Source organism: Xiphophorus maculatus, chromosome 7 (genome assembly GCF_002775205.1).
Source record: "Xiphophorus maculatus strain JP 163 A chromosome 7, X_maculatus-5.0-male, whole genome shotgun sequence".
Lineage (NCBI taxonomy): Eukaryota > Metazoa > Chordata > Actinopteri > Cyprinodontiformes > Poeciliidae > Xiphophorus > Xiphophorus maculatus.
In genome coordinates, this window is record NC_036449.1 from 25,933,961 (window position 1) to 25,961,230 (window position 27,270).

At 37.0% G+C, this 27,270-nt stretch overlaps 1 protein-coding gene and 1 long non-coding RNA gene across 2 annotated transcripts; both read right to left on the reverse strand.

Annotated features, from left to right (window-relative positions):
* Window positions 1–90: 90 nt before the first annotated feature.
* LOC102222665 (kinesin heavy chain-like) lies at window positions 91–17,077 on the reverse strand. Its single transcript, XM_023337470.1, has 26 exons — window positions 16,750–17,077; window positions 11,407–11,494; window positions 11,171–11,244; window positions 10,997–11,101; window positions 10,836–10,884; window positions 10,700–10,755; window positions 10,045–10,132; window positions 9,719–9,843; window positions 9,432–9,536; window positions 8,781–8,929; window positions 8,486–8,634; window positions 7,329–7,498; window positions 7,173–7,241; window positions 6,894–7,100; window positions 6,581–6,727; window positions 6,282–6,470; window positions 5,225–5,342; window positions 5,065–5,141; window positions 3,933–4,042; window positions 3,725–3,826; window positions 3,269–3,329; window positions 3,100–3,171; window positions 2,794–2,898; window positions 2,114–2,330; window positions 1,852–2,027; window positions 91–1,666 (listed from the first exon to the last, which is right to left on the reverse strand). Exons 1-25 carry the CDS (start codon window positions 16,879–16,881, stop codon window positions 1,870–1,872), a joined length of 2,922 nt encoding a protein of 973 aa, XP_023193238.1. The 5' UTR covers window positions 16,882–17,077; the 3' UTR covers window positions 91–1,666; window positions 1,852–1,869.
* Window positions 17,078–18,159: 1,082 nt separating this feature from the next.
* LOC111609239 lies at window positions 18,160–22,154 on the reverse strand. The gene is made up of 3 exons (XR_002753003.1): window positions 21,948–22,154; window positions 20,379–20,621; window positions 18,160–19,136 (listed from the first exon to the last, which is right to left on the reverse strand). It is a non-coding gene; the product is annotated as an uncharacterized LOC111609239 (long non-coding RNA).
* Between the last annotated feature and the right edge of the window lie 5,116 nt (window positions 22,155–27,270).

The window sequence follows — 27,270 nt, forward strand, 5'->3', positions numbered from 1 at the left end:
TTTAACTCAACATATCTATCAAATTAGAAAAATCTGATTTGAAGAGAAACTTGTGTCTCTAATGGGTTTTTATTCAATAAAGAACATTTAGAGGCAACATATTTGACATCAGTAACACTTTATTTTTGTAATTGAAGAGGCCAGAAGATTGTGCTTTAAACACTGGAGGAAAAATAATGATTTGACATCTATAATAGAAATATCAGCTATTAATTTAAAATAGGCCTGCAATGAAAAACTGCACAAAAAAACTGTAAAAATTCAGTAAAATAAATATAGTAAGTAAAATACAAATGTAAAAAATAATTGAAAATACAGTACAATACATAGAAGAAAATAAATATGAAAAATGACTTAACATTAAATGATTGAACATTACTGGGAAAAAATTGTAATCCAACTCCAGTAAAAAAAATAAAAAACAACTTAAAAATAATACCATGATGCAGTAATGTTCAATAATTACAAAAAATAATTACAGTAGAATAGACAAAGTTCAATTATGTTAGTGAAATAAATGCAGTAAAATAAATACAATCATTGAAAATCAGTGATTGCGACTACAAATACCAGAAATAGCAAATACAGCACAACACTTCCATAACATCTGAATCCCACAGACATAAACACACCACGGGTCTAACAGACACTATCCAGCTCATGATGCGCTGTGGTGAATTTCGTTTACTGTATTCTCTCTGAAAGAAACGTTTGTAGAAACTTAATGTTTGTAGAAACTGTCAGGAGCAGCTGAGGAATTCTCCAGCAACAACAATGACATTAAAAATTAATATAAAAAAGTATCAAAATGTCCAGTAATAAAATATAAAATGTTGGAAAAGGCAACACTTGGACTGGTAAGTTTAAACATTCACGAAAAGAACAATTGAAACTCAAGACAGGGCAGCAAAAATGATTAAAAAACAATTATTATAGCACTGTAAACTCATAACTCAATGATGTGCAAATAGATGAAATTATTTGAGGTATTGTTTTCCGAAAAGGTTTATATAATGTAAATACAATTAAAATCAGATGACTAGGCAAAGTGTTTATTTTAATTATATTACAATTTAAAAGCATTATTATTATTATTATTATTATTATTATTATTATTATTATTATTATTATTATTAGCTGTTGGAAGGACAAAGACTGGTTCAAAAATCCCAAAAATGTCATTTCTAATATTGTTTTTCAATCAAGACAAATACAAAAAAATCAGACCTGAGGTGAAAATACTCTGTTTTCTCAATTTTGTCAGGAAAGTGTCTAACAGTTCAAAGTTGATTAAAGATAATGCTTCTAGTATAGTACTTTGATGCATCAATGTACATTATTTGGGTTATACTTAAGAAAAAAACAGCAGCAGAAGCTTTAGGCTACTGTCTTCTAAAGTTCAGGTTTTAATACTGCAGAAAGACAAGTTGAATTAGATGAATTAGATGAATGGATCAGAGTCACAGTAACTAAAACAAACAGCTTTGTTATTCTGGCAGAAGAAGATCTGATTCAGGGAACAAATCAAACTATTATTGGCTGCTAAAGAGGAAAGTTGAGGAAATGAGTGTTTCCAGTAAAGGCAGAATGGTGAAGACAGGAGAGTTGAGTAAAGATGTTCAGAAACAAACAATAAAAAAAAACTGATCCAGAGTCAGGATGTTATCTGTAAAGACAGAAAATCACACATTTTTAAAGCAAAACTAAATAAAAGGTGGAAAAAATAATATTATTTGGAGTAATTACAGTCCAATTAATTCCTCATTTTTCTTCATATTAATTTTAGACTTGACTGAAAGCCAAGCCATCAGTCCTGATTGGGTCAAGCTATAGTAACCTTCTGTTACTGACCTGGAGTACCTTGTGGTTTCACTGTGGGTACTGAAGCTGTTGTTGCTGTTGAGCTGCTTGATGTCGGGAGGAGTGATGGCGAGGGCTGGAGGCCACGCCCCCTCCTCTGATGGTCGGTTTAATAGATGGGGAGGAGGTTGAGTGATGGTACTGGTGCCCGGCTCTGATTGGCTTGGCTGCATGGACGCAGGAACCATGTGAGTCAGTTGAAATCACACTCTGCAGATTACTGACTCAGTTTTCTGTAGGCTGCGGTTCTCACCAATCTGAGCAGAGTGCCCCCTCCTGGAGATGTTCTTGGACCGGACGGCCTCTTTGATCCGGTCCACCTCCTGCTGGTACCGTTTGCGGTCCCTCAGAGCCGACTCCTTGGCATTCTTCAGGGCCGTTTCCAGCACTCTGACTCGTTCTGCGGTGGCACGCAGCCGCCGGTCCAGCTTGGGCAGCTCGCAGCGCAGGTCTGCGTTATCCCGCACCAGCTGACAAGACGCAGATTTAATTTAATCTACAGTTTGTTATGAATCTGATTAAACAAATGTGACTCTTCATCACAGATAGAGCATTAATTCAATTCACTTTATTTATAAAGGCACTTTACAAGAAAAAAATAATTTTTATACTCAAACGTACTTGAATCCCCAAACAATCCTGCAGATTTGTTTTGTACATTGATGTATTGCTAGATAAGAAAGTGTATTCTTTTTGTTATTAATGTATTTAACACAATGTTAAGGAACTTTATTGAAACTTTTAAAAATTAATCTCTTTAAATATTAATAGTGTTTATTTTTAATGTAGTGTTTCAGTCTGTTTTGACTCAGACTCTACCTTAGAATAGGATTTTTAAATTGCAGCCATCCACTGATAATTATTGAAATCGTTCAATACAGAAAAATTTAAAAAAAGCATAAAACCAATCACTGCTGTGCGGTGATGTCTCACCTGTTTGTGGACTCTGCTGAGCTGCTCCAGGTTGTTCTCTAAGAAGATGATCCTTTGTCTCTGAGCCAAACTGCCGCCGGCCTCGTCGTTGTCGTTCTCTGAGCTCTGCGCAACATGGAGGGGAAAAAGAAATGTCTATCTGTAGGTTCATTAAACAGTTAATGTGGAAAAACAAGTGTGGAATCAGTTATATGTTTTAAATAGCATAAACATGAAACAATTGACCCATCTGTAATAGCATTTACAGATTCACATGATTACTGCTGGACAATCAGAACCTGAGCAACCTGCTTTGTTTATTCTTACGTTCTTGACTCGAGACGTGATGTCTTGTATGAACTGGATCCGAAGGTTGGTCAGAGTCTGCAGCTCTTTGGTCTGTGAAACAAAAGCAGAGTCATTTACAGATCACTGATCCTCAACATGTCTCAGGTGAAAGTGCAGTTAAATTAATGTGGACTGATTAAACTCATACCACAGTTTCCTCCAAGCCCTTCAGATCCTCCTTGGCTTGTTCTCTCTTCTCATTCAGAAACCTGAAATTAAATCAGAAGACCGCAGAGTAAACACTGAATTGCTTCACGTAACAGAGAGAAAAGATTTATGTCCAAATTTATAGAGAATTTAAGAAAAGAGAAACTGAATGTTGTTTTTAATCCCACTTAGTTCACATGAGGTGGAATTAAATATTTAGCAGAAAACAGTTTACATATAGGCACATCAGTAAAATAGAATGGTGACCCAAAAACCAACATACAGCATGACAATTTCAATAAAACATCTTACATTAAAACTTACAAACAAAATTTAAGTTAGATCTGTCTCTGCATGTGCCTGAATACAAGCAGGTGGAAGTAAACAAACAGTAACTCTCAACTCACAGAATACCAAACAAACTCCTGCTACAGGAAGCAAAGAGGGACAAACTTACTGCAGTTTCTGGAGTCTTTGCTCCTTGTTTTGGTCCTCGGCTCTGAGTTTGTCAAAGTCAGACTGAAGTTTTCTGTTCTCCAGCTGCAGGGCCTGATTCACACTGAGCAATAAACACAGAACCTTCTGTTATATAAAATTATACTTTATCACTCAGAAGCTATAATTTGGTTAAAGTGATAACTAATAACGGTAAAAACAGTCGGTACTCTTTGAGCAGGTCGTTGTCTCTCTGCTTCTGCTCGATCTCATCGCGGAGCCGGCTCAGCTGTTTCTGATGAACCTCCCTGTGGTTCTCCATCTGTTCCTCCAACGTTCTCTGCAGAGCACAAAGCAGCAGCCGCAGGTTTCCTGATTAAACGTGTCACATAGTGCTGGACAATAATCCATCATATACAATAATTCATTTTTTGGTTTTTGAAAACTTTATTTTTGGAAAATCTGGATTTATTTTCTTGTGTTTAAATAGTTCAGAGTGATGTCAGCCCACCTTGGGTCCACCATCTTGTTTGACAAGCTGTTTTACAGCTCCAGTTAATTTGGATTTTGAATTTAGGTCAATTATGCAATGGAATATTAGGACCAGACTTTCTTTAATTACTAGAATAAAATCATGATATTAGGAGAATGAAGTAATAATTTTATGAGAACTCTAAGAGAAAATTATAAAAAATCAAAATCAGGAATGTTGAGCATCTTGTGAAGTTATATCTTGGTATAAGATTTACAGATAAAACTTGAAGCCTAATAGAAACACTGAATATTTTAACACATTAACATCAGATTATCAGAAACAGCAAGACGTTACAGTCATGCAAACTGATCACATCAGATATCTCGTATCAAAACCTTTTTTTTTCATAAAACTACTTTTTTCATCATATTTTAAGAAGTTATTTCTGCTAAATTTACAACTTTATTCTACTAATATAATGATTATTTTCTCACAATTAAGCAAAACATGCATTGGCCTGGCCTTAATACGCTGCTTAACAACTCACAGAAGGGATGATTAAAATAAAAGCAACCTTTTGAAAATATTTCATCATTTGTAATTTATTTTTTACAAACAAAAGTGAATCTATTAAAATCAGAAATTGACCCTGGTGTCTCAATTAAATATTCATGGTAAAAACAGCCGTAAATTTGTGTCAATGATGATTACAAATAAGAAACACAATCACTGACTAATTAAAGTGAAAATATTGATGACTGAGATCAAACTGAGTTTTTGAAGAGAGATGACAGGCTGAATGAAGCCGTTTCCTTTATCTCTGTCCGCTCGTCTCTTGCAGATCGTTAGAAATTCTGAGGAAGCTTCAACGATCTCAGAGTCTTTACCTTCATCTCCACAGCATCCTTTAGTCTGCTCATGTGTTCTTTCTCTTTGTCCATCACCGTCAGCTCATGCATCTGACCTGAAAACACACAGAACAGTTTTGGTTTGGCCATCATCATCTCACAGAGCAGGACCTCCTGTAAACATGGTGATGAGCCTGACCCTGAGCGTGTAGCTTAGCAATCTCCTCCATCAGAGCATCCTGACTCTCCTCCAGCTGCCTCTTCTTCTGCTCCATCCTCTGCAGGTCGGCAGACAGGGATTCCAACTTGGCCTGAAGCTGCAAAAACAACAATGTAAACAACAACAACAACCTGAAAAACAACAAACACCCACCCTGGCATGGTGGTCTGCCAGGGCAGCAACACTTTGCTGTTTTCCGGTCACACTCACTTGTGAAATGATTCATAAGCAAACATCTCTCTAACGTGCTAACGTCATTCACACAGCTGGAGTTCCTGCAACAGCTCTGCTGACTCCACATTAAGTCTTTAACTTCCTCAAAGGTAAAAGTTTGTTCTGAGAAGAAATTTATTTAACAAGTCCACAATTATTTTTTATTAGCATGCCAGGAAAAGCAGCTTTGTGCTGATGGGGAATAATTAAAGATGAATTACGAAATCGATTGTTGACAGGAATTGGATGATTCAAAGTTAACTATTTAAAGTGACAGAGATGTTGCAAGTAAAGTCAGAGGAAGCGCAGAGAAATAAGATACTACTTAAAATAAAGGGAACAGCGTGTTCTGTGGTTCCCTCAGGCTGGAAGCGAGAGCATGACCTTCTGCAGTTAATACTGCAGGCTGCTCTGTTTTAGTCTTCCTTTAACTTAGTTTATATTTATTTTTAACAATACACAGTGAAACTTTCTCGTAGGTACACTTTGTTGTCTCTTACAGCTAAATATATTCATTATAAGTTTACAAAATAAGGCAAAATGACTCAGAGTTAAAGTACTGATTGATAATACACACATACTAATTGTGATAATCACTAATGCAGAATGCCAGTTTAATAGCTAGTTTAAAGCTGCGTAAATTGTGTTTTTATTTTCACTTCAAAGCTCTTATCTCACAGATTACCTTTGCTCTTAATTAAAAATATAATGAATTAATGTATGTATTTCTCAAAGTGGCGTTTTGTTTTTAATTCTTGTGTCTGTGGTCATCATGTTGCTGTGACGGGGATCATGAAGCTTTCTTTAACCAGGTGTGTGTTACCTGAGAGACGAGCAGCTGGCAGGTGCTCAGCTCCTTCTCGTTGACCTCCATCTTGCCGGTGTTCTCCGTCAGGCTGACCTCCAGCTGTTTGCTGCGGTTCACCAGAGACTTGACCTCAGACTTCATCTTGCTGATGTAGAGACGAGCCGTGGTGAACTCCTCCTCCATCACGCCGCTCATCTCAGCCATCTGAGAAAACATTTAAACATGCAGGAAGCGGTCCGTCAGGCTGCCTGACAGGTAAGCTGTAAACTGGATGTTTGTGGATGTCTGCCTGAAGAGCAGCAGGAGAGTCTCACAGCTTTGAGCTCTGTGGTTCCGAGGACGCTGCCGATCTCACTGAGGTCTCTGATCAGCAGATTGAGGATCTCTGCAGATCTCTTCTTGTGGTGAGCGCTGAGCTCCTGCATGGTGGACACCTCCCTCTGAACGGCCTCCAGACCCGCCTGGAACCACAAAACATTGTGGAACAACAACCAACATCAACCTATTGGGCTGCTTAAACGTTTGAACTGCAAATATTTTATGAGTAGTTTTAGGAATTTCAACCTGAAAGACTTGGAGCTCATTGAAAACTGCCAGTCAACACAAGCCTTCAGTTTGTGGACTCACCGTTTTGTGTGCCAGCTCCTCGTTCAGCTGCTCGTTGCAGCGCGTCTTGCTCTCCACCTCCTGGCTCTTGTGGTCATAGTTGACGGCCAGCTCCTCCAGCGCCTGCAGCACCTCCTTCACCTCCTCTTTGGCTGAATCGCTGTCCCTCTGCAGCCGGCTCAGCTCCTCCTGCAGACGCTCGTAGTCCTGGCTCCTGGACAGCAGCAGCTGTGGGGGCAGAACGTTAGCAGGGGTGCGGAGGAGAACGGGGAACATTACACGGGCATCATGGGAACTCACCTCATCCTGCTCTATCAGCTGCTGCTTGAGCTTCTCAGACGTCTGACTGTGCAGGTTGATCTCATCGTCCTGAAACACGAGTCAGCAGTTTTATGGTTTCAGTTCTGAACTCGTCTTCATCATCGTCATCCTGCTGCAGGTGCAGGTGAGACTCACCTTGTCATCCAGCTGCTGGTAGAGGTTGGTGATGAGCGTCTCGTACTGCGCCTTCTCCTCCTCCAACAGAGGCATGGTGGGCGGGGCTAAGCTCTCGATCACTGCTGGCGTCTCAGTGCTGATCTTCTTGCTTCTGTTGCTCAGCTGCTCCTCCACAGGAACAGACTCACCTGGAGAGATTCAGAAAAAGTCAGAAATCCCCCAGTAGCTTCAGTTTCCCTGAAGGGGAGTCAGGGCACCAAAAATAATCACGGTTTTTGACCTGAACTAAAAACAAATAAAAGAAATATCAAAATGTGGAAAAAAATTAAAGCTGATTTAAAATGTCAAAAAAAAATGGCCACCGAGTCACTGAATAAACTCTGTTATTAAGAAAATAAATCAACACTTTCCTTCTTAGCTCTGAAGAGTTTTCCTTTTATCGCAATTAGTATGAAAACAGAGTCAACAGTTTCTAAGATTAGCATTTGCAGCTCTGACACTTGAGTTGAAGTTGGTAAACATTATCTTAATTAATAAAAAAATGCAGAATTCTATAATGGTAATCACTTTTAATGCTTTTAAATATAAAGAAATCCACCAGGTGGCGTCCTAACACAGTGCAGGAATGACTTTAAAGGGGCGTTCCCACTGCAGGAACATTTTCCAGAAATGTTTCCACTGTGGGGAAGCAGGGCTGAACAAAAACTGAACACAGATTACCTCCCATTAGAGATGTAGCAGGTTTTTGGAGTAACTTACACAATAAGAGAATAAATACCTCATTGTTCTTAACATTTCTTAGTTATTTTTATATTCCCAGTTTTTTGTGCAGTGATTTTCTGGTTTCAACTGCTTGATAGCTCAGATTTTTTGTAAACTCCTTATTTTTTTCCTTATTTGAAAACATTTAATCTCATGTTGCATATGAACAGATTATACATTCAAATACACTAATAAAAACATCCAATCTTGTGGAAATATTAATCAAATTATTCAAATTCAGCACAAAACCTCAGCTTTCAGCATCTGTGGAGGCAAAGTTAAATGCTCTCTGATTCACAGAAAGAATTTATAACCAATATTAGCAGCCACTGTTTACATCTTCATCATTGCAACATGATTAACTTGGAGTAATAATCAGCAGCAGCCTTGGTTAAACTTGTAATTTTCCTCACCTTTCCTCCAGCGCTTCAGCTCATTCTCCAGTTTCTGGATCATGATGCTCAGACTTCTGTTCTTTTCTTTCTCCTTCTCGTACTTTTTCTTCCACTCCTCGGCAGTCAGCTCAAGGTTGACAGAAACCGTGTTCTTTATGGTTTTAGCCCTGAAACATGAAATCAAACAGGACAAATTTAACACAGAGAAACACAGGTTTAGTATTCACATGCTGCTCAGATCCCAAATTGATCCTTCAAAGCTGCTAACAGACTGTTTGTCCTGAACACTAACATGGAAACCTGTGAATTCTACCTCTGACCGAACATGAGGGTGGACTTGCTCTCAGCCTCGTTGTAAACAGACGGAGAGCAGCAGATGATGATGGTGGTCCGACAGTTTCCTCCCAGAGAGTCCTGAAGAATCCTGGTCATCTTGCTGTCTCGGTATGGGACGTGGGTTTTCTACATTTAGATACATAATACTGTGTGAAGATGTGATCAATGAAGGTTTGTTATCTGGTTCCTTTCTGTCATGTTGATGTCAGGAACATCTAGAATCAATTTTTTGTTGCAGTGACCTAAATTCTTATCAAGAACTGAAGGATAAATCTGTTTTAAATTCTGTAACACTGACTCTTTGATATAAAACAGGTTCAACTTATCCAAGTTTTCTTTGAGAAATCTGTCTGAACCAGGAATAACATTGAAAGTCATGCTTAAGTGGTACAACGAAGGTGGTAACAAACTAAGTGAAGTGTACCTTTATTGTGAGAATCAATCACAATGAAGAGACAGGAAGACAACCAAATGATTAAGGTATTAATGTTTACAGTTTTATTCTTTACAGTTACTGTAGCAACTTCTTCCCTTTTCCTCATACAGCAGCATTTAAATCAGTCTCTCTGTTTACTTGATCTGTATAACTGTATTCTCTGAGCTGCGTAATGTGATTTGATTTTCTCACCGTTCCTTCACTGAGTGCGGCGATGACGTTCCCAAGAGCAGACAGAGACTTGTTGATGTTCTTCGCTTCATCCAACACAGAACCTTCAGCTCCAGTTTTACTGACCTGAACAAAATGTCAGAAAGAGAAATGTATAAAAAAACATAAAAAGTAAAATCGTCAGATTAAAGAATATCATATGCCCTGATTATAGATAGTTGAATCTCTTAATATTTTTTTAAGAGCTGTCTTTTGTTAGTTTTCTCAAACACAAATATTTGAATTCTAAAACATTGAAGAAGTCAGACCTTCTCGCTGCCTGCCAAGTCGACCAGATAAAGCTTCCCAGACAGTTTCATCTCCGTCTCCACGTTCTCCTGCTTGATGTTGATCAGGAAAATGCTGTGGCTGCGAGAACTGTGCTCATTCATGTCTGCAGGAGGAAGAAAAACAGAAAAGTCAGCTGGAAATACAACAGGAACAGCTCAGCCAGGAGCTTTGATACTCATGCTGAAGACTGAAGAGACAGAAACACCAGAAATGATTCTCTTCTGACTCTAGGAAAGCTTGTAGCTGAGGTGATGGAGCGGTGGCAATAATGCTTCAGTAATATCAGATGCAGTGAAAGACTTACTGGTGACAGCGACGTGTCTGTTAGCTTTTCCTTCATCGATCACGTCCATCACCTCCTCAGGACTCGACACAAAACGCTCAGTGCAACCCTGACAGAGAACGTGGAAAACTTTAAACACAACAACTCTATTCTCTGCAATTAAACAACATTCAAACATATATTGCAGTTGTACAAATTTGCAAACTAATATACAGTCACAGGAAAAAGTTTCAACTACTGCACACCCCCTTGTTTCTTTTTAAGTAACTAAGAGAGAAAATGCATCATCATCAGTGTGAGAACATTCGTGTAAGCCGAAATTTTGGCTGTCAGCTGGTCTAGACCATACAATTGTGGGTTAACACAATGCTAAAAAGGTAAAGGTACACACAATTACATTAGAATCAATCTGGAAAGGTTTGAAAGTCATTCCTAAAAAAATAAGTTCATTATTCTATTGAAAGATTATTCAAAAAAATAAACATTTGCGACAGATGCAAGTTTTTGGCATGTGAGGAAATTAACCCTGATGCAATGTCTCTGAAATAATCCAAGAATCTTTAGAAACTAAAGAGCGTTAGCAAGGACTCTACAGACCTCAGTTTGCAAGGTAAATGAATTGAAGTGTTTAGAAAAAGACTGAACAAACACATACAGTGACATGGGACTGAGGTACCTTGACATAGGGAACCCTGTTTTTATCCTCATGAACAGCCAGGTTGGTTTTTGACACTGAAACATAAAACTTTGGTCAGTAAATGTTAACGAGTTCTTAGACTTTAAAAAGAAAAGAAACATCTGAAATGTCTCACCGTCCAGCAAGTCTCTGATTTTATCCAGATAGATCTCAAAGTAGGAGACCTGCAGAAAGAGAGGATCATAACATATGGACACATGGTTGGAAACACAAGGTACACAGCTGTACTGAGATCATACGGATTATTTTAAGGTGTTTTCATGCTAGTTGGATCACCTTGATGTGGAACTCCAGGTTCTCGTCCATGGAGTAGATGTGGTCAAAGATGTCTCTGGAGATCCTGGGGATGATCCCCATCATATGGGGGTCGTGCAGGTTCCCCTAAATAACAAAATAATGTTTACAAAGACAAACAAGCATGATCTGTTACTGACACAACAACACACTGACCTCCATGGTGTGAGTCTTTCCTGACGACGTCTGACCGTAAGCAAAGATGGTTCCATTGTATCCTCCCAACACGTCTAAAACACCAAATAAATATACAAATTATTAATTTAACACCACAAAACACAAACAATAGAATAAAATACTATATTTTACTATCTAGTTTCCCTTTAAAACAAAAGAAATGTTGATAATGTTTACCATCATAATGTCTGTATATGGGTTGGGATCAGCCTCACCTTTAACGATCTGTTTAGCACAGGTGTCATACACCTGAATCTGTTCAGTGTTCGGAGGAAAAACTCTGTCGAACACATACGGCTTCCCCTGAAACACAGGAAGCACTTTGTCAAAACAAAAGACTTTACCAAAGACATCGAACTTATTCTGACACACAGGAAACATAAAAGACTGTCAAAGAAATGTATGTTTTGGTGAGACTGTCTTTTTCTGTCAAAGTGCAGAGGGACACTTTCTACAAGATATGTTCAAAGTGGACAGAATATGTCGAACATGACTGACTTTTCATAAACCTTGCCGTCATTCAGAATGATGCTTTGATTTAAAATGTGATATCAATGATTGGCTTTTATTCTGGCTACCCTGCCACCCCCATTTAAGTTCTGGTTTGTTTTTGTTTTGTTTTTTTCTTGAAAAATAGCGAAAAAATAGCGTTAAAATAAGACTCTCTTAAATACAGATAGTTTCCCCTGAATCATACAAAACATGCTGGCAAAATAAAAAAGTCAAACATGCTTTTAGACATTTAGCTTAGATAAAGATTATTATAAGGATTTACACAGATGTGTACTCACTACACGCTATGAGGTGAGTTGTTTTAATTTTATTTCTGTAATTAATTGGAAGAGAAAACAATTATAAGTAACCTGTAGCAAACACACAACATCATAAATTTTTGTTTACAGATTCTTTTTTGTGCATAAAACACATCTTCATATGTCCATTAATATTTGTGTGTCTGCTGCCGACATCCTATAAAAACCTCTGGAAGCTGCTGGCATTAAACTGATCAGAGGACAGTTTGAAGATTTATCAGCAGCCAACAGATTTAAATGTCACCTCAAAACACAGTCAGATGAAAAAAGGAGAAATAATGAAAATCTCCCCAAACTACAGGATTGAACCAGGACTTGTTTGCGAATTACTAATGTGTAATTTGCAAAATCTATTTCCTTCGCAGTCATAAAGAGACTTAATGAGCACAAATAACCCACATTGAATCAATATCATACAAGCAATTTAGCTTGATGGTTTTTTTTTTGCTGATGCTGTTTTGGAAAAGCCCTTTTGCATGTCACACCTTTCTGTGGATTTCTTTTAGGCTTTATAAAAGCTAAACTATAAAGTTGAACTGGAGAAAATGCCTTCCTATGTATAACATTCAAAATCCTAAAAATATTCTAAGTTGCATTTTAAATGGCTCAAACTGAGACCCTGATTTTGCTTCTAGCTGATTTTGTAGCTGCTTTTATGTGTCTTTGCAGGAATGAGCACCAAGTCGTAAAAGAGAGACAGTCAGCTCTTTCCAGAAGCTCTACCGGATGTACAGGCGTTTTCCTGAACAACAAAACTTAAGGACTGTATGTATATGTCAGCTAGCTGCTAAAATCTCACTTAAATAAATCAGTTTATTTATTTAAGTAAGATTATTTTTCTATTTAATTGCTCCTTAAAAAAACAGGAAGTTCTTAAAACCTGGGAATATGACGTGCTTTTTTTGTTCTTTAAATCTATCGGTACATAACAGGAAACAATTTAGTATGTTTGATTTTGAAAGACTCTGAAAAGTGGATATGTGTGAAAATTTTGAAAAATGAGAGGTTCAGTCACAACAAAATGCCGTTTACTGACAGACCCGATTAACAGGTGGAGGAGAAAACACTGACCTAAAAGAACTTGATTCTTAAGTATCTGGAATGGAAAATATGTCACACTTGGCTTTTACTTAATGTCATCTCTGGTTTTAATAAAATTCATTTCCATGTTTTAACTAAAATATTTTACAACAGCTTAACCTTAGTTTGATTCTTAAAAGGTGGATTTTAGATTTAATGGACTTTTCGCTGATAAACTGTAATCTTCCATTGGCTCTCCACAATGGTTACGGTTCTCTCATCCTGATTGGTTATCTTATTAAATATTTTCAGAGCACTTTTAAATACAACTTTATTCTTAAGAATGCAAAACAGTCAAGAATTATGAGTGTTTGTCCAGTCAATGATTCCTATGTTAGATCCACATCTTTGCATCATTAGTAGACCTTTTATTTTTTTATACATATTACCCTGAGGCAACTCTAACAGTGGGTATTAATATAAAGTACCATTGAACATGATCATGCCCAAGAAGTTCAAATACATTTGAAGGTGTACACAGAAAGGCACAGAGCTACTTATGTTTCTTATATTGCCGCTGTAAAGTCAAAGGTCAGTTCTATCCTTTAACTAACACGATGACACACTTACACATCTAGAATGATTTCATAGTCTTTCTCCTTTAAGAATCACATCTTATTTGTAACAAACAAGTAATGATCTACTTAGCAGACCTCAAAAAAGAAATTACAAAAAGGTTGATTGGTATAAAGCAACAGTCACCAACCTTTTGCAGCATAGAACTACTTAATGGGCACCAAATTACACCAAATTGATACACACAGTCTACTTTTAATTTTATAATGATGATAATAATGATTTATCTAATTTTGAAACAGCTCTGTGGGCTACTCGTATGGTCATGCGTGACATCTGCCTGGTTTTGTGTATTTTCTTAAATGACCAACATTTCTGTGGAGTGGTGAAGTCGACCTGCAGTTGTTTCTCCTCTGAGCCACCAAACAGGGAAATGGCAGCATGAAAACTGTTAAAATTTGAAGGGTCAGCTGACTTTACAACACAGGACAGAGTGAGGCCATAAAAGACAGACGGTTTGACCATCTGGCTGTTGAATGTAAGGCCAAGACACAACAGGACCGCAGAGCAGTGATGCACCAGATCTTGTTTTGCAGGAGGATGTATTACGCACTTCCTAGGCACAAAATGCCATTTATACCACAACCAAGTAACTATGGCTACGCTGACACAGCAGGTTTTGATGATCAATTCCAATTTTCTTTTGCTGAAATCCACTTTTTTTGCAGGGTGGTTCATATTACTAATTAAATGCCACTGCAGTCAGACTTCTGTGTGAATGGTCTGCCAATCCAAAGTGACCGACAAGCACAGAAGAAGAACGCTGACGCCAAACAGCATCACATTAAATAAAAGCTAAGTAAGTTATGTTAATGGAAGAGAACCAGCAGTGAGTCTCTTCTTCCTGTCTTTAGATCAAGCAGGTCAATTTCACATGATGTAGTGATGCAGAGTAAGAACATTTCTCTTTAACAAAGATGAACCATTTAAGGCAATGAAGTACAGAAAAGGCAAAATGAAGATGGCACCACAAAAACAACAGAAACAGAAGCAGCTTATCACAACAGAGCACTGCAGGCATGACTGTCCAATTTAAACCTCACAAACTCAGATGACCTCTGATTACCTGACAAAAGTACCCAAACTGAAGTTTAGTGATATGTTCTTTAGCAGGGCATCCAAAGTTCATGTTAAAGGAGACAAACCTTAATGCTTCCTATGATCTCCTCTGAGCTTTGAAAGGGAGAAAACAAAATTTAAAACATTATATCTACTTTAAAATAGATAGTTTTATGTTGCACAACTCAGATAAGGACACAAATGAGCAAAAGAAAGAGTAAAATAGAATAACGTCTATAAAAGCAAGTAACTAGTTGTTCAATTTCAACCTAATATCAGTGTGGAGTTTAAAACTCCATTTTCCACTCTTTTGTAAAATAAAGCTTAGTGTGTCTTCAGTCAGCAGAGAGAATCAAATTGTTTAAAATCTCCTTCTTTCCCCCTATAAACTGATCAGTAAACTACTCTAAGTCAGTTTACTTGGATTTGTTTTTTAAATTTAAAACCAGCATCTTTCTGTTGGTAGATTTGAATCATTTCAGTTTCTGTTCTAGTAAGTTCAGATACAAATACCTGAAGATAAAAGATAAAGTGATGCTTTCTAACTTATTATTTGATTACGACACAAATTGTCAATAAAGACGAGTCTCAGTGCCCCAAAGCATCAATCCATCCATTACATTTAGTGATCCTGAGTCGGTTTCTTGCTGCAGGTCTGTCTGTTTCAATAAGATGCCTGTCGTCATGGTGACTGCATTTCTGCATCCCCAGGGAGACGGCTGAGATGACTGGACCAATGAGACGGAAGAAAAATGATTGCTGCTGAACGATGCCAGACACACACAGATACATATGCACACACACTCTTTTTCTCTCTCACGTACACACACACACGTACCCCCCTGTGCACACATACACACACACAGTGAGTTCAGCATCTGTTTAGTTATTTTCACTCAGTGGATCTGAATCTCTTAGCAATATTTTTTGTCTTGATCTGTTGCTGTTTGTCACATGACCTCTGTCAGCCCCCACCTGCTGTCATGGTAACAGGTTATTTCCCATGAGGTCTTTCAGAGTCTCCATCCCCCATTTTTGTCTGAATCAAATCAGAAATCAATATGTTTTTGGAGGAAACTGACTTATTTGTATATCAAGCATTCACTCTAACTGGCTATGCCAAAGACCCAATGCATGTTGAGATTTATGAATATTCGCCTTTGGCTGCCAGTTGTATTTTAGCTTCATGCAGTTGTTAGAAGGTCCATGTCTAAAGTAGATTAGTGGAGGAGACAAAGTTTGCTTCTGTCGTAACAGCAGATCTTATCTGCCCAATCCACACGATATAAATAAAAACTGTTTTTCTTCTGCAAAACTTTCCAAACAGGCTGAATAAAAAAATCCATCTGTAAAGAAACTCTCTCTCTATTGAGAGAGACTCAATAATACACAAACTTCTTTCCTGTGCAGTGTTGTCATTAAAACTGCTTCATATCTGCCTCATTATTTTCTGTTTGTGTATTTCCCTGAAACTTGAGGAACTGGGACATCCATCCATTAAACCAGAAGTCACTCCTGAACTCTCAGGTCAAATTAGTCCTGGATGTTTCAGCTGAAAGCAGAAGATTGAAAATGACTGTAGTTTATTTAATATAGAAATAATCGAATGCATTTTTTTTTCAGCTGTCCATGAAGGGATACACTCCATATGTTGTTTCCGTCTTTCATGTGTTCAGACATGTGAAAGCATCAAACCGGTTAATCAGAACTTTAACTGAATGCTATGATTATTAGTGAAAGGAAATGAATGAGTTAGCATAAAGGTCAATTCAGCCGCTTCTTCTAGCTCAACGTGGGAAAAAGAATCAAATTATCAATTAAGACTTGGTTTCAATCAAGCGTACAACCACAAATTAAACAAACTAAACTACCAGCAGCATCTGTTAAACATTGTTTAATTTTTTTCTGTTTGTGTTTCTATTGTTGCAGCACGGACACATGCACGCGCAGACACAGCAGGAGGGCGTGTCTGTGCGGTAAACGGGTTCGGTTCTGTTCTGCTCGGTTCGGTTCGGTTGGGTCAGGACTCACCGCCAGCACCACTGTGTCCTCTCCGTTGAATTTGGGGATGTATTTGTCTCCGCGGCTCCGCTCCGAGTCACTCAGCGGCCTGAAGCGGCACATCACCTTCACCCCGCACACCCCGCACTCCGCAACCTCCATCCCCGCACAGTCCGCAACAACAAAGACAGTAAGAGGGAAGAATACAGACCCCCGCCGGACCCGCTGGGAATCGGGGTTCGGTTCGGACACAGTGGGTGGATCAGACTGATGAAGCTCTCCGGTGAGACTCGGAGCTCAGCGTCTCTCCATCAGGATGCTGAACACAACACTGCCAGGTCCCACAGGTCCAGCCTGGAGCGCTGAGGCGCAGAGAACTCTGGGAAGTTGAGTCTTCATACGGATTTATTATCTGATCGATCAAGTGGTCGGATCTTTGGAGTCATATTAAAACATTTTCCCTCTTACAAATTATTTTATATGCTGACTCTGTGGTTTTAATTCTTCATTATATGTAGATTCACTGGCCAGTTTATTAGGTACATACCTCAGAGATTTCTGTCCATATAGAGATGAAAGCACAAGTTGCTGCCAAATTGCTGTCTTGAGACTTGACCTGTAGTTAATTTGTAGGTCAGAAAGAAAAGGACTCTGAGTATGTCTGCTTAGCTAAATAATGTCAGTGACAGATATATTTAAGAAAAATTTAAATGGAATAAACAATTCATTTTAGATTTTGTTTTTGGCTTGTCTATTGATCACTATATCTTTTTGTGACTTTACCTTTTTTTGAGGATGAAAATCACCTTTTCTGGTCTTTGTCTTGTGCATTATGGAGGGATGGGTTTGTGTTAAAGACAATGATAGGTCTAAATGGCTACAAATCAGTGTTCAACATTATTGACTGATGACCAAATGAGGTAGCTGTAGAGTGTTAATCATTGAGTTCATGGTATGCAATTCTTTGACTTACATTGATACAGCATTTGTATCCCGATTTGAGTTTCAATCCTTTTCAATGAGTGCCATTCTTGGTGGAAACAGGTTTAAATGTAAACCTTTAATAAGAACCATCCAAGAGTTTTGTAAACCTTATAGACACTGCTTAGAAATCTTTTTATTTAAAATGTTCACTGTGATAATCTTTAACTGGCAAACCATCTAGAAATATATATTTTGCTATGAACTCTGTTCCGTTTTGGGTTTTCTTTTAGCAAGTGAATCATCTTTAACTGAAACACGTTCAGCAACTTCCTGGGAAATGAAAAAGGGATAAATGTGAATAGATGAATGGAAATAGAAAATGAAACTGGATACATGAAAATGGAAAATGATAAATGAATAAGGAAAATAAGGAAATGAAAAAAAGACTGGCAGAAATAAATGCGAGAATAAATAAATAAATGTATAAATGAAGAAATAGAAATAGAAATAAAGATGCCAAGTACCCATTTATTTATTTACTTATCTAATTTTGGCTGAAATGGCTTTACATATGGCTCTCCATACAATACAGTTAGCATGGAATGGATGTACAACAATTCTCTTGAACTAATAAGTTATTTACACAATTTATGGCATTTGGATGTACCATAAAGTACATTGAGAGTAATTGAAATGTTTTTAGTTGCTCTTACAACGGAAAAGAAGGTGTGGTGTTCCCCATGATTTTTTTTGTTTTATTCCAAAGCTGTTAAAAAGCTTACGACAATTTCCAACTTTATTATACTTTTTGAAACTTTACAGGTGGAGTTAGAGAGTTTGTACTGCCTTCAGATTTTTCCCATAATTACACTTCTTTAAAAACAAAGCCTCACAACACACACAAGTAACAGGGAAACATAAATTAAGCAGAGGTCCAGTCGGCCTTTTCCAGGCATTTCTCACTGATATTAAAATGTCACTAATTCAAGATACAAGAACTTTTGCACAAGCGGTTCAAAGCTTTAAATATGGTATAAAAACTGGTTAATACTACTATTAATTACCAGTTTTTTTACATTTGTTGTAAGCACCAAACAAATGACGTCTTTACTTTATTATAATTTCATATTAACAGTGACATAAGACTGCAAAACAACTCAAAGCAACTGGGAAAATCAACTGTTTGGGGCAGAATCACACATTTGACTCTTTTCTGCAGTAAACATTCTAGGATGGGGTATGATTGCTCTTGACGAGATTAGAGGAACCAAAAGACCAAGTAGAGTAGTCACACAACTTTTTCTTAATGGCTTCGATTGCCTGATCATTTTGTTGACAAGTCAGTAATCCTGGTACTGTCTCATGGAAGAGAACATGAACATCCAGCTCAACATTTTTATACATTTCAGACCATTTTGTTCCTGCAGTTGAATAGTCAGGATCTCTGGTGTGATGCATCAGAACCAGAATCACTGGTTTATCCAGTGATGAGACTGAAACACATGGGGAAAAAAATAGATTTAGGGTTCTTGTTGTTAAATCTTTGTACATATAAGGTCAATAATTTCTCTACACAGTTTCATCATAGAGTTCTACTTACTGACAGACAGTATTAACAATAGAAAACATCTGAAAACTGATCCATTAACTGCTAAAGTTCTGATATTACCAATTACAAGGAGACAGCAACAGCATTTAAAGGGAATATTTAGTTTTTCAAAGATATATTGTCAGCATTTTTATTTCCAAACCAGCAACATTTGCTGTATACCTTAAAACACTGAGCAATAATAATTTGCATATCTACTGTTTCTAAGGATTAGTTTTCATTGGTGTAAAATTGCTGACCCACATTTGGCACCTGCATGATGCCTGTGCTGTCATGTCTCACTGGTTATTGATTCAAGGCTGATATTTTTATGCATAGTTGTATTTCTGATTATTATTGTAAAGTTTATACATTCTTAATAAGTGAGTCTGCATAAAGTAACTACTAAATTTCCCTTAGTTTATAAGTTAGGAGGGGGAAACACCCGTTTTCTGTTTTCAAGTGCAAACTCTTAGTAAAACTTAATGTTTCTGTTTACAAGATAAAAATCCATAACATTTTCATGGATCAGGAAATGGCTTTGAGAAGAATAAAAGAATACGGGAGAAATAACTTAGCAGGACATATTTGCTTGTAAAATATTCAATCTGTTAAATAGCTTTTAGGAAACGGAAACAAGGATTTCTGATAGGTATTTTCCTTTCGAACCTAAATAAAAGAAAGAACCACAGACAACGTATATGAATTTTATGTAGAGCTTTTGCAAAAGGAGAACACTCTGCCAATTCTTCCTCCGAAGAATCCACAGAGCATTCTGGTCTGCCCTCACAACAGCTCCTGTTTTTATTGTCAAAGAAGAACAGGCAAGGGGGCAGTCAGGAAAACAACAGAGGTCGTAAAGCTTCTAACCCAAACATCTAACAACCCAGTTCCAGATGTGATATCTGATCAAAGGTCTGAGCCCGGTTCAAATCTCGGTCAGTACTGTCAATAAAACAAAATACAACTGTTCACAGGTAGTTACTAAATTAGGAGGTGCGTAAAGTTGAACCGACAGTAGTGACCTCCATACACACGTAAGGAAGAGAACACTTTAAACAGAAAATCACAATGATCTATAGGCTGAATGTGAACTAAAGTAAGAATAAAATGATAATACCAAAAAATCTCTAACAATTTCCATTACCTTTTGGATTTGTCATTGCTGATTCCACATCTGACCCAACGCATAAGGTGATTGGACAAAAGACAATGACGACCGAAGATTCCTCTGGACTTTGTTTTTCCTCAAGTGTAGGGGTCTGCCAGGACGTTAGCCAGGAGATTAGCCCGTAGTTTTTGTTATTCTTCATTTTTTCCATTATTGCCTCATGGGCACCAAATGTCTGTCCAGTGGGGAATGGGAAGATCTTTACTCTGGGCCATTCACCTTTAAATACATTTGTCAGTTTGAGAAAAAATAGAAAAGGTTTAGACTCATAACTGTTAAATATTTAATGCTTGCAAGCAAAAACAGACAATGAAATGACTTAAATGTAATCTCCAACTTATATGAGATAAGTTGGATTAAAAAGTCCCTCTTATATGCAGCTATACAAAATCCAAATCTGCCCAAATTTAGTTCAGATCCATCAAGTTCATTCCACACTTTAATAAAACACTTCTGATGTTTCTCAAATTGTTCTGACACTTAGAAAACGTCTTTCAGGGGAATTCCCTGGAGGGTCTAGAAATTTTCCAGTGACATTGTTCACTGTAACCCAGAAGAGAGGTCAGCAAAGCTGTTAGAACATTTCAAATCGAAACAAGTTGTGTCTGGAAAAGCCTGATATGATCAAACAGAGACAGACAAAGAATGTAATATCCATAATACTACAATACTAAGAAATTTGAAAGCTATACAAGACAATGCACAAAAGAATGTAATGGACTAATTGAAATATTGTTGTGCAAGACTTCACTCTATTACCAAAAATTGCCAAAAGTTTATTCACATATAAGTGACTTAATGTAAACCATGAAATAAAACCAGTTAAGTTTAATTGTACTTGTTTTTTTATGTCTATGGTAATATATCTGAAATTTGAACAAAAATGCTTTGTACCATTGTTTTTTCAATCTAAATAAAGACATAAAGTTCTATTGTGGCCTTTTTAATACACTGCTTTTTAAATTAGGTATATAATAATAAATAAGTGTGCTTCAAATCAGGTTTAATGTTTAATATTAATCAAAGGATCGATGTTCTGTTGGAGCCAATAATTTGAAACTACTGGTATTCCATTTCTTAATATAATACTTCCCCTGTGAAAAAAAAAACTGCTTATCATTTATCCAATTATACTTTTCAAATTACTCTTTATTATCTTTCTATATTATAGTATATAGAAAGATAGTATATGGCCACCTTGCAAACATAGGTGACCATAAATAATGTCTGCAGAGAAAAGGGCTATTATAGCTGTATAAAATCTATATTTTATAGATTCTGTTGTGGGTCACAGCTTCATGTAATGAAGTTTTTCTGTTTAACATAAATAAATTTAATGTTTAGTCATGACAAACGGGTTTGTCCCTGTGACAGGGACTGCAGATGAAAATCAGGCAGGAAATAGACATAAGTTACAAAACAAAGACCGAAAGTAACTTAAGATTATCATATCCTGTTTATGGTTCTCACAAATATTTTAAAAACATGAATACAGAAAATCTAAAGAAAACAGGAAGCTGGAGAATATAAGCAAGAGAAGAATACCTGAAGGGCTCGCGGTGTTCTGTTGTTCTGGCGGATTCATGTTTTGCTGTTCTGCAGCGTCTCAGTCTTTATATACAGACCCCGCCTCAGCCCACCACCATGTGACTTACAATAAACTCTGCAGATGCTGGGAAGCAGCAGCACTACTTCCAATTTACTTTCACTTTCAGTCTTTTAGGCAGTGTTGTAGCAGGCTACCTAGACTCCTCTGTTCAAGGGGGACAGAAGCCATAGCGATAGCAATTTAGACTAAATTTAACGAATATAGGAAAGGCATGCAAGTTCAAAACCAGGTTTACAGATGCCAATAAGCTGCATTTCCCTCCCAATTCTTTTTTTTTCTTTTGCATAATGACCAGTTGTGTGCACCACCTACTGACTGTAGCATTGACTGATTCACTGATTTGTGAAGTAGAGTAATCGTAACAGCTCTTTTTCTTCATGTTGGCCGCATTTTCTGTACTATTTATTTTTCTCATTTTCAGCACTGACCTTACTTGAAGGGAAAACTTAAGGCTTACAAAAACTTTGTATTTTCTGTCCTGGAGGGTATACTAAGAAGCTGGTTCAGTTGTAAAGCAGGTTAAGTTAACCTTGTGCTATAGGTAAAGCACCTAATTTTCTTAACTAAATGATGCCTGCAGGTATATCTATTAGCAGGTTTAATTTTGCCTGCACTTGGTTGGGTACATTATTTTAAGTGTATTTGACAAGTTTACCAAAATATAAAAAATGTCATTCAAACTGCATTTGCTTTGTTTTACTTTTTACTTGTACTTTTCATTACATTACTTGAGTACATCCATTTTTACAGTAATTTCCATACTTAAGTACAAGAAGTTTCAGATACTTTAAGACTTTAACTCAAGTAACATTTCAGTCAGTGACTTGGACTTTTACCAAAGTCGTATTTTGGAGAGGTACTTATACTTATACTTTTACTTGACTCTGAGATTTCAGTACTTTATACAATTAGAAACTGTTTATTTTCTACAAAACGTTCCAAACAGGCTGAATAAAAAAATCCATCTGTAAACAAACTCTCTCTCTATTGAGAGAGTCTCAATAATACACAAACTTCTTTCCTGTGCAGTGTTGTCATTAAAACTGCTTCATATCTGCCTCATTATTTTCTGTTTGTGTATTTCCCTGAAACTTGAGGAACTGGGACATCCATCCATTAAACCAGAAGTCACTCCTGAACTCTCATGTCAAATTAGTCCTGGATGTTTCCGCTGAAAGCAGAAGATTGAAAATGACTGTAGTTTATTTAATATAGAAATAATAGAATGCATTTTTTTTCAGCTGTCCGTGAAGGGATACACTCCATATGTTGTTTCCGTCTTTCATGTGTTCAGACATGTGAAAGCATCAAACCGGTTAATCAGAACTTTAACTGAATGCTATGATTATTAGTGAAAGGAAATGAATGAGTTAGCATAAAGGTCAATTCAGCCGCTTCTTCTAGCTCAACGTGGGAAAAAGAATCAAATTATTAAGACTTGGTTTCAATCAAGCGTACAACCACAAATTAAACAAACTAAACTACCAGCAGCATCTGTTAAACATTGTTTATTTTTTTCTGTTTGTGTTTCTATTGTTGCAGCACGGACACATGCACGCGCAGACACAGCAGGAGGGCGTGTCTGTGCGGTAAACGGCTTCGGTTCTGTTCTGCTCGGTTCGGTTCGGTTGGGTCAGGACTCACCGCCAGCACCACTGTGTCCTCTCCGTTGAATTTGGGGATGTATTTGTCTCCGCGGCTCCGCTCCGAGTCACTCAGCGGCCTGATGCGGCACATCACCTTCACCCCGCACACCCCGCACTCCGCAACCTCCATCCCCGCACAGTCCGCAACAACAAAGACAGTAAGAGGGAAGAATACAGACCCCCGCCGGACCCGCTGGGAATCGGGGTTCGGTTCGGACACAGTGGGTGGATCAGACTGATGAAGCTCTCCGGTGAGACTCGGAGCTCAGCGTCTCTCCATCAGGATGCTGAACACAACAGTGTTGTATAAAGTACTGAAATCTCAGAGTCAAGTAAAAGTACAAGTACCTCTCCAAAATATGACTTTGGTAAAAGTCCAAGTCACTGACTGAAATGTTACTTGAGTAAAAGTCTTAAAGTATCTGAAACTTCTTGTACTTAAGTATGGAAATTACTGTAAAAATGGATGTACTCAAGTAATGTAATGAAAAGTACAAGTAAAAAGTAAAACAAAGCAAATGCAGTTTGAGTGACATTTTTTATATTTTGGTAAACTTGTCAAATACACTTAAAATAATGTACCCAACCAAGTGCAGGCAAAATTAAACCTGCTAATAGATATACCTGCAGGCATCATTTAGTTAAGAAAATTAGGTGCTTTACCTATAGCACAAGGTTAACTTAACCTGCTTTACAACTGAACCAGCTTCTTAGTAAACCCTCCAGGACAGAAAATACAAAGTTTTTGTAAGCCTTAAGTTTTCCCTTCAAGTAAGGTCAGTGCTGAAAATGAGAAAAATAAATAGTACAGAAAATGCGGCCAACATGAAGAAAAAGAGCTGTTACGATTACTCTACTTCACAAATCAGTGAATCAGTCACTGCTACAGTCAGTAGGTGGTGCACACAACTGGTCATTATGCAAAAGAAAAAAAGAATTGGGAGGGAAATGCAGCTTATTGGCATCTGTAAACCTGGTTTTGATCTTGCATGCCTTTCCTATATTCGTTAAATTTAGTCTAAATTGCTATCGCTATGGCTTCTGTCCCCCTTGAACAGAGGAGTCTAGGTAGCCTGCTACAGTCAACATTAAGCCTAAGCTAAATACGCCACGTGTGGAACTGAAACAATGCCAAACAAAGTTAATTTATGGTCAACGTTTCACAATACAGTAGTGCCTAGTGACCAAGCTATAGTTACTGAAACAGGAGGATTATAACCATTTCATAAGAAGTTACCTCGATGTGTTTCTTCAAGTTGGACGGGGAGTTTTTGTAAGATAGAATTTCCATGTGACTGCTACTGATTGCGAGACTTGCTTTGTGTTTAATGGGAGAAGTGAAACAGGTGTATCCTAATTAAAAGTAAAGAAATCAAGAAATGGCAAAAAATGTGGAATGAAGATAAGAAAGGAAGAAGATTATATGAAGTACAAAAGTCAGTTCAAATTCGAAGCATTAATGAAAGAAACAGAAGAGAAGAAATAATAATTAGTAGATTAAGAGTAGGTCATACCTACTTAAATGACATGCTTTATACAATAGGGAGGAAAAGTAATGATAACTGTGAGAGATGTGGAGTGTAAGAAAATGTAGAACACATATTGATGAACTGTAAGTCAAATGAACTCGAAAGAGAAGAATTAAAGAGAATAGTTAGAAATATGGGGCATGAATGGAATCTTAAAGGTATATTAGGAAATGAAGGAAACATAACAGATATTCACAAATTAAGGAAAGCATTGTTTATTTATCTTAAGAATACAAAATTAAAAAATAGAATTTAATAGATGTGAAGTAATGCTTCTACACACTCATGTACAGTAGGTGGCGGTATGCACCTTAAAGTTGCTTGTGATCCGCATTAATAGAAAAGAAGAAGAAGAAGGTGTATCCTATTGGTGGTGATGAACAAGCCAAGGCAAGTAGGCTACGGACTTTGTTCGGTAGCCTGCTTGCTACTTGCTAATCAGTAGGTGGGTCAAAACACTTTGTTTCTCTCTCTCGCTTTTTTGTAACGAGTAACTAAACCACACATTGAAAATGTATCGGAGTAAAAGTACGCAATTAAGTTCGGAAATATAGTGAAGTAAAAGTGAAAGTCATCAAAAATTTTCATACTCCAGGAAAGTATGAAGTACTCCAAAATATACTTAAGTAAAGTAGTGAAGTATTTTTACTTCGTTACTATACAACACTGAAAACATTTTCCCTCTTACAAATTATTTTATATGCTGACTCTGTGGTTTTAATTCTTCATTATATGTAGATTCACTGGCCAGTTTATTAGGTACATACCTCAGAGATTTCTGTCCATATAGAGATGAAAGCACAAGTTGCTGCCAAATTGCTGTCTTGAGACTTGACCTGTAGTTAATTTGTAGATCAGAAAGAAAAGGACTCTGAGTATGTCTGCTTAGCTAAATAACGTCAGTGACAGATATATTTAAGAAAAATTTAAATGGAATAAACAATTCATTTTAGATTTTGTTTTTGGCTTGTCTATTGATCACTATATCTTTTTGTGACTTTACCTTTTTTTGAGGATGAAAATCACCTTTTCTGGTCTTTGTCTTGTGCATTATGGAGGGATGGGTTTGTGTTAAAGACAATGATAGGTCTAAATGGCTACAAATCAGTGTTCAACATTATTGACTGATGACCAAATGAGGTAGCTGTAGAGTGTTAATCATTGAGTTCATGGTATGCAATTCTTTGACTTACATTGATACAGCATTTGTATCCCGATTTGAGTTTCAATCCTTTTTAATGAGTGCCATTCTTGGTGGAAACAGGTTTAAATGTAAACCTTTAATAAGAACCATCCAAGAGTTTTGTAAACCTTATAGACACTGCTTAGAAATCTTTTTATTTAAAATGTTCACTGTGATAATCTTTAACTGGCAAACCATCTAGAAATATATATTTTTGCTATGAACTCTGCTCTGTTTTGGGTTTTCTTTTAGCAAGTGAATCATCTTTAACTGAAACACGTTCAGCAACTTCCTGGGAAATGAAAAAGGGATAAATGTGAATAGATGAATGGAAATAGAAAATGAAACTGGATACATGAAAATGGAAAATGATAAATGAATAAGGAAAATAAGGAAATGAAAAAAAGACTGGCAGAAATAAATGCGAGAATAAATAAATAAATGTATAAATGAAGAAATAGAAATAGAAATAAAGATGCCAAGTACCCATTTATTTATTTACTTATCTAATTTTGGCTGAAATGGCTTTACATATGGCTCTCCATACAAGACAGTTTGCATGAAATGGATGTACAACAATTCTCTTGAACTAATAAGTTATTTACACAATTTATGGCATTTGGATGTACCATAAAGTACATTGAGAGTAATTGAAATGTTTTAGTTGCTCTTAAAATGGAAAAGAAAGTGTGGTGTTCCCCATGATTTTTTTGTTATATTCAAAAGCTGTTAAAAAGCTTACGACAATTTCAAACTTTATTATACTTTTTGAAACTTTACAGGTGGAGTTAGAGAGTTTGTACTGCCTTCAGATTTTTCCCATAATTACACTTCTTTAAAAACGAAGCCGCACAACAGACACAAGTAACAGGGAAACATAAATTAAGCAGAGGTCCAGTCG